Source organism: Tupaia chinensis, unplaced genomic scaffold (genome assembly GCF_000334495.1).
Source record: "Tupaia chinensis unplaced genomic scaffold, TupChi_1.0 Scaffold143861_1, whole genome shotgun sequence".
NCBI classification, from domain to species: domain Eukaryota; kingdom Metazoa; phylum Chordata; class Mammalia; order Scandentia; family Tupaiidae; genus Tupaia; species Tupaia belangeri.
This window is the reverse complement of record NW_006203712.1, coordinates 365,595-382,677: the sequence shown is the minus strand read 5'-3', so window position 1 is coordinate 382,677 and position 17,083 is coordinate 365,595. Positions and strand designations below refer to the sequence as shown.

Genomic DNA, 17,083 nt, shown 5'->3' with positions numbered 1-17,083 from the left:
TCTTTCCCTCCCTCTTTCTTTCTCTCTCTCTCTCTCATCAAACTGGAAAATAATAATCATAATAAAGTTAAATATTTAAATAAATAAACCCTGAAGTGGAGCCAGAAACCACTGGGAATGGGAACTTGCAAAAAGATGGGAGTTATGCTCCAGCGGCCTCAGTCACTAGACCAAACCTGTCTGCTGAACACCAGATTCCAGGTAAAAAAAAAAAAAGGTTTGTAAAAATGTCTTACAGGACCAGCTGCATGGTGAGGCACTGGACTCCTACATGGCTGACCGTGATTTGAGTCTCAGACCTGGTGACTCGGAGACCAGTGCGTACCCAAAATCCCAGGAGGAGAATGGAGAAGGGATTGTGGTGTGGCTATTCCCCCAGGAGAGTAATTTCTCCCTTTCCCTCCCTGTGTCTCTGATGAATACACAGGCCTTATGGAAAAAAAAACAGTAAGAAAAAGAAAAAAATTACCAGTAACAAATAGCTCACAAAACTTGTTTTAAAGAGATTAAATCACCCTGCTGGAGGTGATTTCTGACTTTCCCTTTCTGTGTCTCTGGTGAACACACAGACTCAATAGCAAAAACTAATAAATAAATATGAATGACTTGAAGGGGCCAGCAAGTGGCGGAGTAGCTACAGCGCGGGGCTCCCACATGGCCAACCACGGTGACAGTCGCAGGCCCTGTGTATTGAAGATCATGCTGGGCACGTGCGGGTATGTCCCGGATCCCAGGAGAACGGATTGTGACATGGCCATCCCTCCTGGGCAGTAATCTATCTCTCTCTCTCTCTCTCTCTCTTTCTCCTCTCTCCAGCAAGCACATGCACTCTATGGCAAAAATCTTTAAAAAAAATAATAGTAACTTGAAGAAATAGTGACCAGAGCTGACTGAGACCAGAGGTGTGGAGACTCTGGAGAAAAATGGACAGATAAAAAGATCGAGAGAAGGGAAGGCAGAGCGCCAGAAGCCAGGGAATGAAGATAAGACACAGATCTGGAAAGAAAAGGGTAAAGAAACCAAACCAAAGGAGACGCAGCGGGAAGAATCCTAACTGGAAATCCCAGAAGCCCACACAAGTGAGAATTCAAACCCAAGGCAGATCCCCCGAGCTGCCAGCCTGCCAGATGCTGGCCGTATCTGGGTATACCTCCTGCCCCCTCCTTTGGTTTTTCACTAAGGCCTGGGGCACCTACCTCAAGGTTGGGTGTCCCTGGATCCCCCAGACTAGCACTCACAGAGGGAAGAGGTGGTGGTAGGAACTGCCAGCCCTTCGGGGACTCTGCAAAGGCTGTCTCTCCTACAGGGGCCCCCAATTCAGGCTTGCCAGGCTTCTGGACAGGGGGATCCCGGCCTGCCAGCAGAGGCTGCCGAAGCTCACGAAGGCTAGGGTTGTCCATGGACCAGGGAGACTCCAGAAGGGGTTTCCTGGGAGTAGGGGAAAGAAAAATACAAGTTGTAAAAATCTCACCTCCCTCCAATTCCCTGGCTTCTTAAGTTGGAGACACTCAGATATTAGCTCAGTGGCCTTGAAGACCCATATAACAGATAGAAAGACGAAGGCCCAGAGAGTGTAGGAGGTTGGCTCAAGCTGCAAAGAGAACTCTGGGGTTTGGACATTCAATTCCTGGCTTCTGTCTCCTCAGGCAGCAACCACATTCCAGCTGCACCATTCCACACCATGCCTTCCACCCCTCCCCACCCCAAACCTCCCCCCACATACACTGGATCTGGCCCACACATCCCTCCCAGGTACACACACACACATCTTCGCACCCTAGTGCCACCTGGAACTGGCCTCTAGAACACACGCCACACACCGTGCAGCTCTATCCCTGCCAGCCCAGCCCCCTCTCCGCACATGCATCTCCCAAAGGACCCTGTACTTGCCCCAAACTTCAGCTCCCAGAAGACAACCCCTCTCAGACCTGCAGCCTTACACATTTATCGCAAGTGACTCCTTGCACACTCCTAACAGCATCAGAAACCCTCCCCCACACACGCACCCCAAGATTCTCCCGTTTCCATCCCTTACACACCTGCCCGAAATACCCTGTCCACCCATCCCTCCTCTCTACACGACCCACACCCCCCCAGACCCCCCCCCCCCCCTGCTCTCCAACACCTCCTGGCTTACCTGAATCCTCCTTTACACACCTCTCTCCATAAAACCCCAACCTGAGCACACACTCCGGATCCCCAACGCCAGGATCACCTCCGCCTCTCACTCACCGCCCACGGTCAAAACACTTGCACTCCTGGGCCGCAGCACCGACACCTGCCAGACCTGCCGCCCGCGGGGTGGGCGAACTCGGCGATCCCGCCGTCCGGGAGCCGGTGCCCGATGCGCCCACGAGGTCTGCGTGTTCCGCGGGGCTCAGATCTCAGAGACCCCGGCCCGCTGCGCGCGGGGGCTGGGATGGGGCGGGGCGACGGCCTCCTGGCTCCACCCTCCTCGGCGGCCAGGGAGGGGGCTTTGAAGGCCGTCGTCGGCGCCCAGGCCCTAGGTGCCTGCCTCGGCCACACACCCCTGGGTGCGGGGTTGGCAGGAGTGGGTAGCGGAGGACAGCGGTCCCTTCCCCCTGAGTCCAGTCTCAAGCGCAGCAGTTCGGAGGAGGAGAAGGGGATGCCCCGTTTTCCTGGGCCTTCCTGGCTTGGCCCCGCCTCCTCTCTGTCCCCCATTGCTCAGTAATTGCAGCAGCTTTAACTTAAGTGCTTTGCTGATCCACTTACACACCTTTTCCTCAGAACACCAGTGACACAAATCCTGCAGAGAAGTGAGTCTAGTCTCCATGTTTACACCTTGACTACAGAAGAGAACTTAGGCTCAGATGAGATACAGCACCAACCAAGCTCATCTCAACGCTTACCAGTACCTCCCTCAGGTTGGGACTGTATCCAGTCTACACTCAGGGTTACCAGGACAGACACTGGCCTTACCTTCAGGGCGTGCACAGTCCAGGGGCAATTTTGCTCAAAAGCAATCATATCCTGATGAAGATCAAGGATAATTACAATACAGTACAATTTTTTTTTCTTTTTTCTTTTTTTTTTTTTTGGAGAGGTTTTCGCAATAAGGTGCTTGTGCTCGCCAGACAGACAGATAGAGACAGAGAGACAGAAAGCGAGAAATCACCCCCAGGGGGGATGGCCACACCGCAATCCCTTCTCCTCCAGTCTCCTCTCAGGATCTTGGGCACGCACGCACAGGCACCCGGCGTGAGATTTCATCCACCGGGTCCGGGATGTGAACCGCGGTCGATTACGTGGGAGTCCAGCGACATAGCCATTACGTTAACTGCTGTTCCCCCGACGCTTTTTTTTTAAAGAGATTTTTTTTTTTTTTTGCTACCTGGCGTGTGTGCTCGCCAGAGAGAGAGAGACAGAGACAGAAAGCGAGACATCACCCCCTAGGAGGGATGGCTGCCCTCAATCCCTTCTCCTCTTTCAGGATCTTGGGCATGCACAAACACGCACCCCATGTGTTTTAAGTCACCGGGTCCAGGACTGGAACCTCAGTCCACTACAGTGAACCATTACGCAATCTGCTGGTCCTCAAGTAACACTTTTATAGTTTATTTTATGGAAGGAAACTGGCACAGAGAGGTTAGGTTACTTCCTAGGAGCACATCACCAGCTCACTGAGTGCAGATAAAGAAACAGTCTAGGGAACCAGCAGTTAGCGTAATGGCTATGTCGCTGGACTCCCACGTAGTCGACCGCGGTTCCCGTCCCGGACCCAGTGGCTTAAAACCCACGCCGGGCGCGTGTGCGTGCGTGCCCAAGATCCCGAGAGGAGAATGGAAGAGAAGGGATTGCGGCATGGCCATCCCCTCTGGGGGGTGATTTCTCACTTTCTGTCTGTTTCTCTCTGTCTGGCGAGCGTACCCGCCCTATAGTGAAAAAACTCTCAAAAAAAAAAAAAAGAACAGTCTAGCCCACCTGGCAGCAGAGGTGAAGCACAGTCCATAGAAAGTGGGCCCCTCCTGGATGACCGTGCTTGACTCCCAGGAGGCTGAAAACATGCCTACCTGGGAACCAGCAGTTAGCGTAATGGCTATGTCGCTGGACTCCCACGTAGTCGACCGCGGTTCACGTCCCGAAAAAAAAACAACATGCCTACCTCAGGAGCTTGCCTACCCCAAATCCTGATGGGATGTAGAAGGGGAGAAAAGGGGACTGCCGTGTGTGACCCTGCCCCATTGGGAGTGCGTGTGCTTGCGCTCTCTCAAACACATGCACCAGCTGGCAAAAGAGAGCGAAAGAAAGAAACTGAGGCACAGAGATGTATACTCTCTTGGCCCCAGTAAACAACTCACAGTAGGACCAGCAGGTTGTAACCCTGGCTTGCACTCCTTGTTGACCCAAGAGGAGGGGAGGAAGCAGAGGCAGAGGTGGTGTGGTGGCTTCCAGGGAAGGAGGCTGAGGAGGGTGATCCAGGATGGGGCTGGGCAGAGTATCAGGAGGTGAGATGGTGCTCACGAATCAGCATTTGGGTGCCCACACACAGGCCTGGCTTCTTTTCCAGGCTCTGTAAGGCATTTGATATGTGTCTCATCTCTCCAAACCCCAATTTCTTCATCTGTAAAATGAGGAACATACCCCTACCTCCTAGACGCGATAACACATACACAAAGTGCTTAGATGAAGTGTGAGAACAAATATCCAGCATTTGCCCAAAACTTGGCAAAGCAAGCACTTTAAAGATGCCTGACAGTGGTTATTCGTATAATTTGCATCTACCTTCATCTGTCTAATTAGAGGACTCCCCTTACCCTGTAAGCCTCTACCTCCTTCAGGGAGCCCACCAGCTTGCATATCTTCCCAAAAGCCCTCCATCTTGCCAGATTGAGGATTCCCCAGCTTGCTGTGGGGCCGGCCGGAGTTCCCTTGCTCTGGAGCTCCAGGGCTCCATGCCAAGAGTCCAGACGCTGGAACTGGCACGGGCCCCACTCCTGGGGAGAACAGATGGCGTCTGTGCGTGCACTGGGCTCAGCCAGAGTTTCTGGCGGATGACAGAGGCAGGGAAACACACAGGAGGGTAGAGGACAAGCAGAGGGGGCAGGATGTTTACCCCAGAGGGATACCCTGTTACTCACATCTCTTTGATCTTGCACTGGGGGCCTTTTCGTATCACTATGAAACACATTATGTTTCTTTAGTTGGTAGTTTGAAACCTCCCACATCAGCGCCAACTCCACAGGGCTGAGTTGTTTTTTTCTTTGGTTTTTTTCTTTGAGAGTTTTTTTGCTACAGGGCGCGTGTGTTTGCCAGACAGACAGAGAGAGACAGAGAGACAGAAAACGAGAAATCACCCCCCAGGGGGGATGGCCATGCCGCAATCCCTTCTCCTCCATTCTCCTCTTGGGATCTTGGGCACGCACGCTCACACACACGCCCAACGTGAGTTTAAGCCACTGGGTCCCAGAAGCGAACCGCAGTTGACTACATGGGAGTCCAGCGACACAGCCATTACGCTAACTGCTGGTCCCTAGGGCTGAGATTTGATCTCTCTTGTTCACTGCTGTGCCTCATGGCCTGCAACGGCGGCGTGGCACAGAGTGGGCACTCATCACACATTTGGGGGATAAGAGCATGGATTCCCACGTGGCCTGGTGATGGGCCCTCATGTGCATGGTGCACACTGAGCAATGCTCCCCTTGTTCGGTGACTTCACTGGTCACAGAGCATCACTGCCACTGCACTCTGTTGGTTAGATCCAAGTTATGAAGTCCAGCCACACTCTGGGGGTGGGGATGGGTGGGGGTGAGGGGAGCCTTGGGTTCTACCTACTAAAGGGAGGTGTGCCCAAGAGTCTATGGACACATAACAGCTTCATAGAGTAAATGATTACATCTTGACAATAATCCTGTAAGGTGGGTACTTTCATTCATTCCCCTTTCATAAGGATACAGGCACAGGGAACCAGCAGTTAGCGTAATGGCTATGTTGCTGGACTCCCACGTAGTTGACCGCGGTTCGCGTCCCAGACCCGTTGGCTTAAGACTCACGACGGGCGCGTGTGCATGCGTGCCCAAGATCCCGAGAGGAGAATGGAGGAGAAGGGGTTGCGGTGTGACCATCCACCCTGAGGGGTGATTTCTTGCTTTCTATCTCTATGTTTCTCTCTGTCTGGTGAGCGCACACGCCCTATAGCAAAAACCTCTCCAAAAAAAAGAAAAAAAGGATACAGGCACAGAGATTCTGATGGTCACACAGAAGAGGCAGTGCAAGACATAAATCCTGGCTGTTGACCTGTGAACCATTTTCTTTATTTAAAAAAAAAATTGTATTTTTCCCCCTTTGGAGAGGTTTTTGCTATAGGGCTTGCACGCTCACCAGAAAGACAGAGAAAGACAGAGAGACAGAAAGAAAGAAATCATCCTCCAGAGGGGTTGGCAATGCCACAATCCCCTCTCCTCCACACTCTCCTCTCGAGATCCTGGACACGCATGCACACGCACCTGGTGTGAATTTAAGCCACCGGATCCAGGATTTGAACCCCAGTTGACTCCATGGGAGTTAGCAATATAGCCATTACGCCAACTGATGGTCCCAAATTGTATTTTTTTTTTCCCTTTTTAATGCTAGTGTATATGGTTTCTTTTTTCTTTTCTTTTTTCTTTTTTGGAAAGGTTTTTGCCATGGAGTACATGCACTCACCAGAGAGACAGAAAGCAAGAAATCATCCCCCGGGGGGAAGGCCATGCCACAATCCCTTCTCCTACATTTGCCTCTTGGGATCTTGGGCACGCGTGCACACACGCCTGGTGTGAATTTAAGCCACTGGGTCCAGGACTCGACCACAGTCAACTACAGGGAAGTCCAGAGACATAGCCATTATGCCACCCGCTGGTCCCGTTTTTTGTTTTTTGGGCTTGTTCCTTTTTTAGGTATTTTCTTTTTCTTTCCTTTTTTTTTTTTTTAGAATTATTTATTTTATTTATTCGTTTATTTTAATTTGACCAGAGACAGACACAGAGAGAGAGAGAGAGAAAGACAGAGAGGGTAAGTGAGAAAGCAAGCCTCTAGGCCTGTGACTCGAACCTTGGTCAGCCATGTGGGAGTGGAGTGTCAAGTGCCTTAATTACCACGCCACCTGCGGGTCCCGTTTTTTTTTTTTTTTTTTTTTTTTGATCTTGGGTGTGAGTGCTCACTAGAGAGAGATAGAGAGACCGAAAGCGAGAAGTCATCCTCATGGGGGGGATGGCACACTGCAATTCCTTCTCCTGCATTCTGCTCTTGGGATTTGGGGCACACATTCACATGCACTTGGTGTGACTTTCAAGTCACTAGGTCTGGGATTTGAACTGTGGTCAACTATGTGGGAGTCTAGAGATATAACCATTACACCATCTGCTGGGCCCCATTTTTTTTTGTTTTTTTGGAGAGGTTTTTGCTATAGGGCGCGTGCGCTCACCAGAAAGAGAGAGACAGAGAGATAGTGAGAAATCACTATTGCGGCCGCAATCCCTTCTTCTCCATTCTCCTCTTGGGATCTTGGGCACACATGCACACATGCCTGGCGTGAGTTTAAGCCACTGGGTCTGGTACTCGAACCATGGTCAGCTACATGGGAGTTCAGCGACATAGCCATTACGCCAACTGCTGGTCCCCCCATTTCCTTCATAGTACTAATATCAACAAGTAGGGAAGAAAATGTTTTTCTTTAGAGAGAGAATTGGGGAAGGAACTCATTTAAAGAAGGAGCATTTGTAGACTTGATTGACTAGTTGGATGTGGGAAAAAAATGGAATCTAGGATGACACCCAAGCAGGTTAATGTTCCCCTAAGACAGCAGAACATGTACCTAAGAGACACAGAACAGCAGAGAGGTTAAGAACGTAAGCTTTAGTTACAGGGGCAGACAGATCTATAATCAATTTAGCTTAAGACAAAAGATGTTGCCCTAGTTTCTTCAGCTTAAACAAACAGCTCTAATACCTACTCTGTGAGATGTCTAGGAATATATATTCATAGAAATAATGCATGTAAAATGACTAGTTGATGGTGGCTGGCACAAAGGAAGCACTCAATAAATGGAAGGTTTTTTTTTTTTCTTAAGAATTATTTGACTTTATTTATTTACTTATTTTTAATTTGACTAAAGAGAGACAGAAGGAGAGACAGGAAGTGAGAAAGCAAGCTGCCAGGTCTCAAACTACAGTTGGCTATGTGGGAGTCCAGTGGCCCTAACCAACCAAACCATCTGCCAGCCCCTAAACAGAAGCTTTTAAATATATCTATCCTATCGGGGCATGTAGGTGGCGTGGTGATTAAGGCACTAGACTCCCACATGGCCAGTAGACTATGGTTCAAGTCCCTAAACCCAGTGGCTTGAGAAATCACACTGGGTGCGAGTGTGTGTGCTTGCCCAATCCTGAGAGGAGAACAGAGAAGGGATTGTGGCGTGGTCATCTCCCCTGGGTGGTGATGCTCACTTTCCTTCTCACTGTCTCTCTGAAAGCTGCCAAGCACCCATGTCCTATGGCAAAACCAAAACCACAGTAAAAAATGAATGTATCTATTAGTGAAATGTTTTATTGAATTATTTTATTTATATAAATGGTATCCTGTTGAAATGTTGCTCCCTCCCTATAGACTGGGTGATTATCATTTTTCATGTTCTTTTACTCACGAAAGAGCATGCACATGTGAGAGACAGAGCAATGAGCACTCTCCACAGGGTCTGAGCCTGCCTGCCGGGCATTGATGCAAGGTCCTGGCCTGTCTCAGGCAGACCTGCAGAGAATGCCAACGGTGGTTACTGTGAGGGATCCTGCTGCTTTTGCACAGTGGGTTACCACTGCACCACGGTGGGTTACCACAGTCCTAGGTTGGTGACTCTTTCTTGTTCTGCTTACTAGTAGGGAGTAAGAGGAGTAGGATCCCTCCCACATGGCAGACTGCATTAAGAGTCCTGGACCAGGGGCCGGACCAATGACAGGGAGGTGAGGTGGCATGGTCATTAAGGCACTGGAGTCCTACATGGCTGACCATGGGTCCTCAGGTCCCAGACCTGGCAGCTTGCTTTCTCACTTTCCCTCTCTGTCACTCTCTGTTCAAATTTAAAAAATAATAAATAAAATTTTAAAATAAATAAATAAAGAGAGAGAGATGAGAGAGAGAGAGTCCTGGACCAGGCGGCTTAAAAAACATGCTGGGCACGTGTAAATGTAAACCCAGAATCCCAAGAGAGAAGAAGAGACTGCAGAGTCGCCTATCCCTGGTGGGGGGAGAGGGCTGCTTTCTCGCCTTCTCTATCTCTAGTCAGCACACATGCTTATAGCAAATTAAAAATAATAAACAAGAGGGACACCCCCACACCCCCAACCCCCCCCTGTGTATGTGTGTGTGTCTCTCCCTCTTGTCAGATTAAAGTAAATGAACGAATAAATACACCTTAAATAAATCATTCTTTTAAAAAATACTGGGGCTGGCAGGTGGCGTGGCAGTTAAGGGTGCTAGATTCCCACATGGCCGACCGTGGTTTGAGTGTTAGACCTGGTGGCTTGCTTTCTCACTTTCTCTCTCTCTCTCTGTCCCTCTCTGATCAAATTTAAAATAAATAATAAATAAATAAAGTTAAATAAAAATAATGATTTCTTTAAAAAATACGTGATTAAATAATGATTTAAGTAATAATAATAATAATAATAAAAAAAACAAGAATCAAGCCCAAAAAAGCTCAAGTTGGGGGGAGTACAGAATAAGTACTCTCCAGACTCCAAGTCCAAGATGAATAAGGGACAAAGGATCAGTTAGACAGAGTGAGAGACAACACTACTCAGGAATTCAGATTGTGAGTACCTCTGCCTCAGTTCCCTGTCTATGCTCTCACTTTATGGATGACCTCGAGTTACCCAGGGTCACAGAGCAAATTACCAGGGACAGGATTCTCTGCAGATAAAAGGTCTTGGTTCCTTATTTCTCATCCTCACCCTCACCACCCCCTAGCAGAGAACCAGCCATAACCCTGAAGAACATGTAGGTAACTTTGAGAAGGAAGTTGAATTCAACGGTCCTAGAGAAACCCAGGGAGAACTCTGAAAAGGGAAGGGAAACTCATTCCCCAAGTTGTCAGTCTCAGAATGAGGAAGGATTTTCGTTTCCTTTTCGTTACAGGGCAGGGGAGTGGGGGATGCATACAATGATCTGGCAGGAATTCTCCCTTGTCCCGGCTTGTCTTATTCACGGTTCTAGACTCCAGAGTCTTTTGGGCTGAATGCGGCGGGCGGGGCACAGAACGTCGATGGACTTGCTTATTTTGTAAAGAGAATACCTGGGAAAAACATTTGGCGCTCCAACTAACACCGCCACCCCCAACATGGCAGCTGTCCAACCACACCCCAAACGAGGGAACCCTAGGTGGAGACTGGCGAGACGCTACTTTTCCAAAGTAGAGCAAGCGTACGGGAAAAATGTCCATCACAGCTTCGCCCCGCCCCCCCGGCGGCTAACCCCAATCAGCGGCGCGAAGGGCGGGACCAAAGCCAGGGGAAGAGCCTGCTGTTGCCCGAGCAACAGCCAGGGCACCCAAGGCGAGCGCAGCTACGGAGGTGTCGCGCCTCGTATCGCTTTGCTGCCAAGACGGTCTTGGGAGAGGCGCGAGCCAGGCCTAGTCGGCGACTGCAGAGAGAGAGACAGATCAGGCCCATGAACCACAATCCACTCTGACGCCTTCGCCTCTCCTAACCGTTACGGACGCTAAGGTAGGACTAGCGCATGCGCGGCGCTTCGAGGCGGGGCTAAGGCCCTGAAGTAAAGACGCATGCGCTTAGAGGAACTTGGGAGCCGATCCGAAGGGAGGAGGTGGGGCTTTGGTGCTTGTGGGCGGGACCAGAGGCTCCAGGGGCGGGGCTTTCCGCAGGACTGAGCCTGGGTTGCTTCAGGTGGGGCAGAGCTTTGCAACCCTGGACCTTACTCGCTCCACAGTTTCTCCTGGGCTCTTCTGGAAAGGTAGAATTTGTGATTGAGGCTGCAGTCACAGAGGTTTGACAAAACTGACTTGGAATCCTAGTACTGCCCCTTACTTGGTGGGCCTGATTCCCCATCTGTCAGCCAGTGGTAATATTGCTTATATTATAGTATATGTGATTATATTTTCCCCTCTCAGGATCATGGCCGAAGTGCATGTGATTGGGCAGATCGTGGGAGCCACTGGTTTCTCTGAAAGTAGCCTCTTCTGCAAGTGGGGCATCCACACAGGTATTCCCCAGGCTGGTTCATTTCCCAACAAGACTCCCAGCCGAGGAGCTCTGGATTCCTTCCTTGACCCCCAATTCCACCTCTGATCATCATCTTTCATCAACTTTCAGGACACTTGGCCCAGCCCACACTCTGTCCACAGGAGTCTCAGGTTTCCTTCGTCTCGTTTCTCATCCCATTTTCTGGGGTCTCTGGCTCCCACTCTCAACACCCAGCCCCTAGGGACATGGGACTATCGACTCAACCCCATACGCACACCTCCAGTCCTGAAAACACTCGATGACCCTACATCTCCTGTTTGGACTCCATTTCCCCCTCTCAGGAGTACTCTGGGTCCCTCACCCATCTCAATAATTCTTTGGTTAACAGTCTCCATTTATTGAGTTCTTGTTGTAAAGTGGAAGTTTCTATTCCAGATTTGCAGAGGAAGGTCACCCTCTGGTATTCATAATTCTCTGTGACAAGGTACGAACCACATTCTGTCAGTCATCCAAGTCCATCCACACAGTCACAGAAGGGACCAGGGAGGCCCCTTTCTTCGTGCTTCTGAATCTGAGGCGCTATAGCACAGTGGTAGAGTGGTAGAGTGGTAGACGCTATAGCACAGTGGTAGGGTGGTTAGGGTCACAGGCTGCCAGGTAGGGGTTCACATATTGACTCCCCCTACTAACTGGGGGCCTTTGGACTTGTCCTCTCTGAGCTTTAGTTTCCTTGTCTGAAAATGAAGCTAATAGCAGGTACAAGGCAGCACGGTGATGGCGGGAAGGGCAAGACTGCCTCAGTTCAGAAGCAGTTGCTTTTTTTTTTTTCGAGAGATTTTTGCAACAGGGTGCATGTACTAGCTGGAGAGACAGAGATGGAAAGAGAGAAAGTGAGAAATCACCCCCCCACCCCCAGAAGGGATGGCCACACCACAATCCCCTCTCCTTCATTCTACTCACAGGATTTCGGGCACACACGTACATGCACTTGGCATGAGTTTCAAGCCAACGGATCCAGATCTCAAATCATGGTCCATTATGTGGGAGTCCAGTGCTTTAACCATTATACCACCTGCTGGCCCCAGCTGTTGCTTTTTTTTTTCTTAAATAATTATTTTATTTAACTTAATTTGCTTAATTTTGACCAGAGAGGCACTGAGCGAGAGAGAGAAAGACAAATTGAGAAAGCAAGTCACTGGGTTTGGGACTCAAACCATGGTCAGCCATGTGGGAGTCCAGCACCCTTAACTACCATGCCACCTGCCAGCCCCCAGTTGTTGCTTGTTAATTATGGGACTTTGGGTATGCCTTTTTGCCTAGATTTTCCTGTGTGTACAATGGAATAATAATCTTATGGGGCCAGCCTGTGCCCTGGTGGTTAGGGCAGTTGGATCCCACATGGCTGACTATGCAGGGATCATGGGTACAAATGGGCTCAGCACCTTCAGGGAGGTCTCTGTGGGCAAGAACCAAGAACCTTCCCACAAGGGTCAGCCTTGCAGAGCATCAAGTTTATCATTGTGCCACCAGACACCCTCCCCCACCTGCCCACTGTGAGGGCTTTACAAGAAAGACTCCATCAAAATTGTACATAAGCCAGGCAAACACTTACTAATCTCGGCCCTATTTTAAGGGCTTCGACTAGTGGTTAATGCAGTTAGACCCCACGTGGCTGAGGCTGGGGGATAGATGGTGGTGTCAAGACCCTGTTGTGAATACTGTCTCTTTTTCTCTTGCTCATGGAAGAAATAAGTAAACTTTAAAAGAAGAACATTAAAAAGCCCCAGATATGATGTTGCCTGGCACACAAAAAAAATGCCCGTTTAACAGATGCCACTATCGTCCCTTAGGCCCAGGGCTTTTTGGACTTTATGGACAGATACAGTGGCAGTTAAGATTCCCTGGGAAACTGAGACCCTCTAGTCAAGTGGCAAAGAGGCAGGCTCTGGAATCAGAATTAGTTTCCAATCTGGACTCCACCTGCTCTTTGATCTTGGGCAGATGCTGCTCCCTCATGAAGCCTTGGTTTCTTCATTTGTCCTCCATAGGGCTCCTGGGAAGTCTTGTACACAGAAACTCAGCACCCGGTGCTTCCCTTGCCCAACTCAGAAGGATGTAATGACTAACATGATTTGTATTATTTTAGAGAGTTGTTGGGGGTATTCATCCAAGAGAGCTCTGAGGCCGCTGGGTGCAAGGTTTGGCTCTGCAGTGAGAGCTGAGTTTGAATCCAGTTCTACTCTAGGACTTTAGTCTGCTGTCATCACTGCTGTATCCCCGGCATGGAGAACAGTGCTTAACACACAGTAGGAGCTCAATAAATGTTCATGAAATGCACGTCCAAGTGACTTTCCTTCTCAGAGCCTGTTTCTTTACCTGTAAAATGGGGGTCATATTAGCACCCACCTACTAGAATCACTTATTCATTCAACAAACATTTATTGAGCACCTTATGTATACCAAGAGTTCAGTTTGAGGTCCCTGCTCTCTTGGGGTCATAGTAGGGGAAACAGAAAAAAATGAATAAACTGTAGATAGTGGTGGTGCTCCAAAGAAAAGAAATGGATGCTATGATAGGACTTAACTTTTTAGGGGGGACCAGCAGTTAGCATAATGGCTATGTTGCTGGACTCCCATGTAGTCGACCATGGTTCGAGTCCCAGATCCAGTGGCTTAAACTCATGCCAGGCACATGTGTGTGTGTGTGCCCAGGATCCCAAGAGGAGAATGGAGGAGAAGGGATTGCAGCGTGGCCATCCCCCCTGGGGGGTGATTTTTCGCTTTCCATCTCTCTGTCTCTTTCTGTCTTTCTGGCAAGCACACACGCCCTATAGCAAAATCTTCTCAAAAAATTATTTATAATTGTATTCATTGTCATTATTTTATTATTATTATTATTTTTTGAAATTGATCAGAGAGAGAGGAGAAAAGTGAGAGAGCAAACTGCCAGGTCTGGGACTCAAACCACGGTCAGCCATGTGGTAGTCCAGCTGCCTTAACCACCATACCACCCGAACTTTTGAATGGGGGACGGTCTCCTATGACTGCAGCACTTGAGCTGAGCTCTGAAGAATGAAAACAAGCCAGGGATGGTGACACCTAGGAGCTGAGCCTTGAGGCAGAGGGAAGCACCAGTGCAAAGGCCCTAAGGTGGGAGAACAGAAGTAGGAACATTGGGACCAGCAGATGGCATAATGGTTACATCACTACACTCCTGCATGGCTGACCTTGGTTTGAGTCCCAGACCCAGAGGCTTGAAACTCAGGCCTGGCACTTGTGCGTGCGTGCCCAAAATCTCAAGAGGAGAATGGAGGAAAAGGGACTGCGGCATGGCCATCCCCCCTGGGGGGTGACTTCTCACTTTCTGTCTCTCCGTCTGTCTGTCTCTCCAGCAAGTACACATGCCCTAGCAAAAATCTCTCGGGACCAGCAGTTAACATAATGGCTATGTTGCTGGACTCCCATGTAGTTGACCGCAGTTCTAGTCCTAGACCTGGTGGCTTAAACTCACGCTGGGCGTGTGTGCATGCATGCCCAAGATCCCGAGAGGAGAATGGACGAGAAGGAATTGTGGAGTGGCCATCCCCCTGAGGGGGGAGATTTCTCGCTTTCTGTTTCTCTGTCTCTCTTTCTGGTGAACGCACATGCCTCATAGCAAAAATCTCTCCCCTAAAAAAAAGAAGCGGGTACTGGGTAAAGTCTCTTCACAATCTAAATGATGTATAGCAATTTAATGTATGAATAAAAAAAATAAAGAAGTGGGAACATTGAGGCTAAAGTGTAGAGGAGGAGGGGGACAGTGATAGAACTTCAGGGAGAGAGCACAAGCCAGGGCCTTGGGGCTGGCAGAGTCTGCAGGCTGGGGATAGGGTGGATCAGAGAGGCCTCCAGGGCAGCTCACCTTAGCACATTGCCTGCAGCACCCAGCAGAGCATCTGGCAGTTAGTGAGCACAGAGGTGTCCTCACGAGTCTGTGCCCCAAGTGGGATTTCTGTCGTTACCACGGGCCTTTCATGCTGCGCTCCTGGAGGGCACCCTCGGCCCCTCGTTCTTGGCGCAGGCCTCTAAGTGCCGGTGAGCGCACCTTCCCAGCCCTTGCTCTGCCCAGGCAGTTCCAAGTGCTTCCTGTATATATTAATTCACTTAGTCCTCTCGTGAAAATAGGAGGACTGCATTATTATTTGCTCATTTTTCAGGTGGGGGGGAGGGCCAAGGCTGAGAAAGGTCATTAGCCCAAGGTCACATAGGCAGGAAGAGGAGTGCCAGGATCTGGACCCAGACATTTGGCTCCAGAGTCCATACTTTGTAACTCCTACCCCCAAATGCCAGGGAGGAGCAGGGTCCTATCGCACCGTAGCACCCCCTTCCTGATGGCTGCCTCCCACCCCTCACCCCATCTGTGTCCTGGCTCTCACCACAGGGGCAGCATGGAAGCTCCTATCGGGCCTGCGAGAGGGGCAAACGCAGGTGGACACCCCCCAGGTAGGGGACATGGCCTACTGGTCCCACCCCGTCGACCTGCACTTCGCTACCAAAGGTCTCCAAGGTGGGTACCAGGCCGGGCCCCACGGCAGGCTGAGGGCAGGGGCGGTGGCACCAAAGCTGCTGGTGTGGGAACACCAAGTCCTGCCCCTGCTCCCCACACCCCGTGGGTTCCTTGCACAGCCAGGCCTGACCCTGCAGAGGGGTCTTCCCAGGCCTGCTCTGCAGGTGAGATCCCAGGCATGTGGATCTGGGTGGGGGGTACAGGAAGGTGGGGGGGAGGGCAGGAAGGGAGGTGGCCTTCAAGTAAAGAGACAAATCAGACAGTCTCCCATAAGGAGGAAGCTGGGAGGGGTTTTATGAGAGGGAGAAAGAGAAGGGCCAGGGCCAGGGCGGTGGCTGTCCTCCAGGAAGGGCTCCTCAGCTTGAAAGCAGAGGCACTGCTCAAAGGGGAAGCGAGTACTGGGGGAGGAGGGGGCTCAGGAAACCTCTTCTGGTAGAAAATGTGGGTCACTAGGGGGAGCAGATTACGGAAAACAGCCTAGAAAATGTGCCATATATTTCAACAACATCCATATTTACTGCTCTGTTCATGCCTAGTCTGTATTGGGTGAGGCCAGGGAGACACTGGTCATCAAGAAAGCCCCTGGGCCTGCCCGCGAGGTCTCATCTGGTGAGCAGGCAGAACTGGCTCCAGATGGTGCTATGAGTGGGCCGAGATGAGGGGTTACTAGAGGCTGTGGGAGCCCAGAAGAGGTATCTGACCGTCAGGAGGTCAGAGAGGGCCTCCTGGAGGAGAGGGCATTTGAGCTTGCTGTGAAGGGCCACTGGGAGATAACAGGGTGGAAGGGAGTTCTGGCAGAGAGGGCTACATGCACAGGCTTCACTTTTTTTTTTTTAATTATTATTTTATTTGGGACCAGCAGTTAGCATAATGGCTATGTCGCTGGACTCCCATGTAGTTGACCATGGTTCGAGTCCTGGACCTGGTGGTTTAAACTCATGCCAGGCGTGTGTGCGTGCATGCCCAAAGTCCCGAGAGGAGAATGGAAGAGAAGGGATTGTGGCATGGCCATCCCCCCTGAGGGGTGATTTCTCACTTTCTATTTCTCTGTCTCTCTCTGTCTGTCTGGCGAGCGCACACTCCCCATAGCAAAAACCTCTTCAAAAAAAAAAAAAAAAGAACTTACAAAAAATTATTTTATTTAACTTTATTTATCCATTTTTTAATTTCAATTTGACCAGAGAGGGAGAGAGAGAAAGAGAGAGAAAGTGAGAAAGCAAGCCACCAGGTTCAGGACTCGAACTGTAGTTGGCCGTGTGGGAATACAATGACTTTTAACCACCATGCCATCTGCTGGCCCCTACTTGTAATTTTCAAGCCATCAGGTTTGGGACTTGAACTGTGGTTG

General features: G+C 50.1%; 2 protein-coding genes across 5 annotated transcripts in view; one reads left to right on the top strand and one right to left on the bottom strand.

The window, feature by feature from the left end:
• Positions 1-2,756, bottom strand: part of TMEM91 (transmembrane protein 91) — an 11,091-nt gene extending 8,335 nt beyond the window's left edge. For 3 of the 4 annotated variants that reach the window (XM_014582854.2, XM_014582852.2, XM_014582851.2), the window contains exons 1-2: positions 2,233-2,756; positions 1,197-1,428 (exon numbers count right to left, since the gene is read on the bottom strand). In XM_014582854.2, the coding sequence (XP_014438340.1) occupies positions 1,197-1,400 (204 nt within the window). In that variant the 5' untranslated portion in view covers positions 1,401-1,428; positions 2,233-2,756. The remainder of the gene's footprint in view (positions 1-1,196; positions 1,429-2,232) is intronic. The other variant, XM_014582853.2, reaches the window with a different exon arrangement.
• Positions 2,757-9,663: 6,907 nt separating this feature from the next.
• Positions 9,664-17,083, top strand: part of B9D2 (B9 domain containing 2) — a 21,043-nt gene continuing 13,623 nt past the window's right edge. Inside the window, exons 1-3 of the mRNA XM_006165274.3 lie at positions 9,664-10,712; positions 11,117-11,208; positions 15,610-15,735. Coding sequence (XP_006165336.1) covers positions 11,121-11,208; positions 15,610-15,735 — 214 coding nt within the window. The 5' untranslated portion in view covers positions 9,664-10,712; positions 11,117-11,120. The remainder of the gene's footprint in view (positions 10,713-11,116; positions 11,209-15,609; positions 15,736-17,083) is intronic.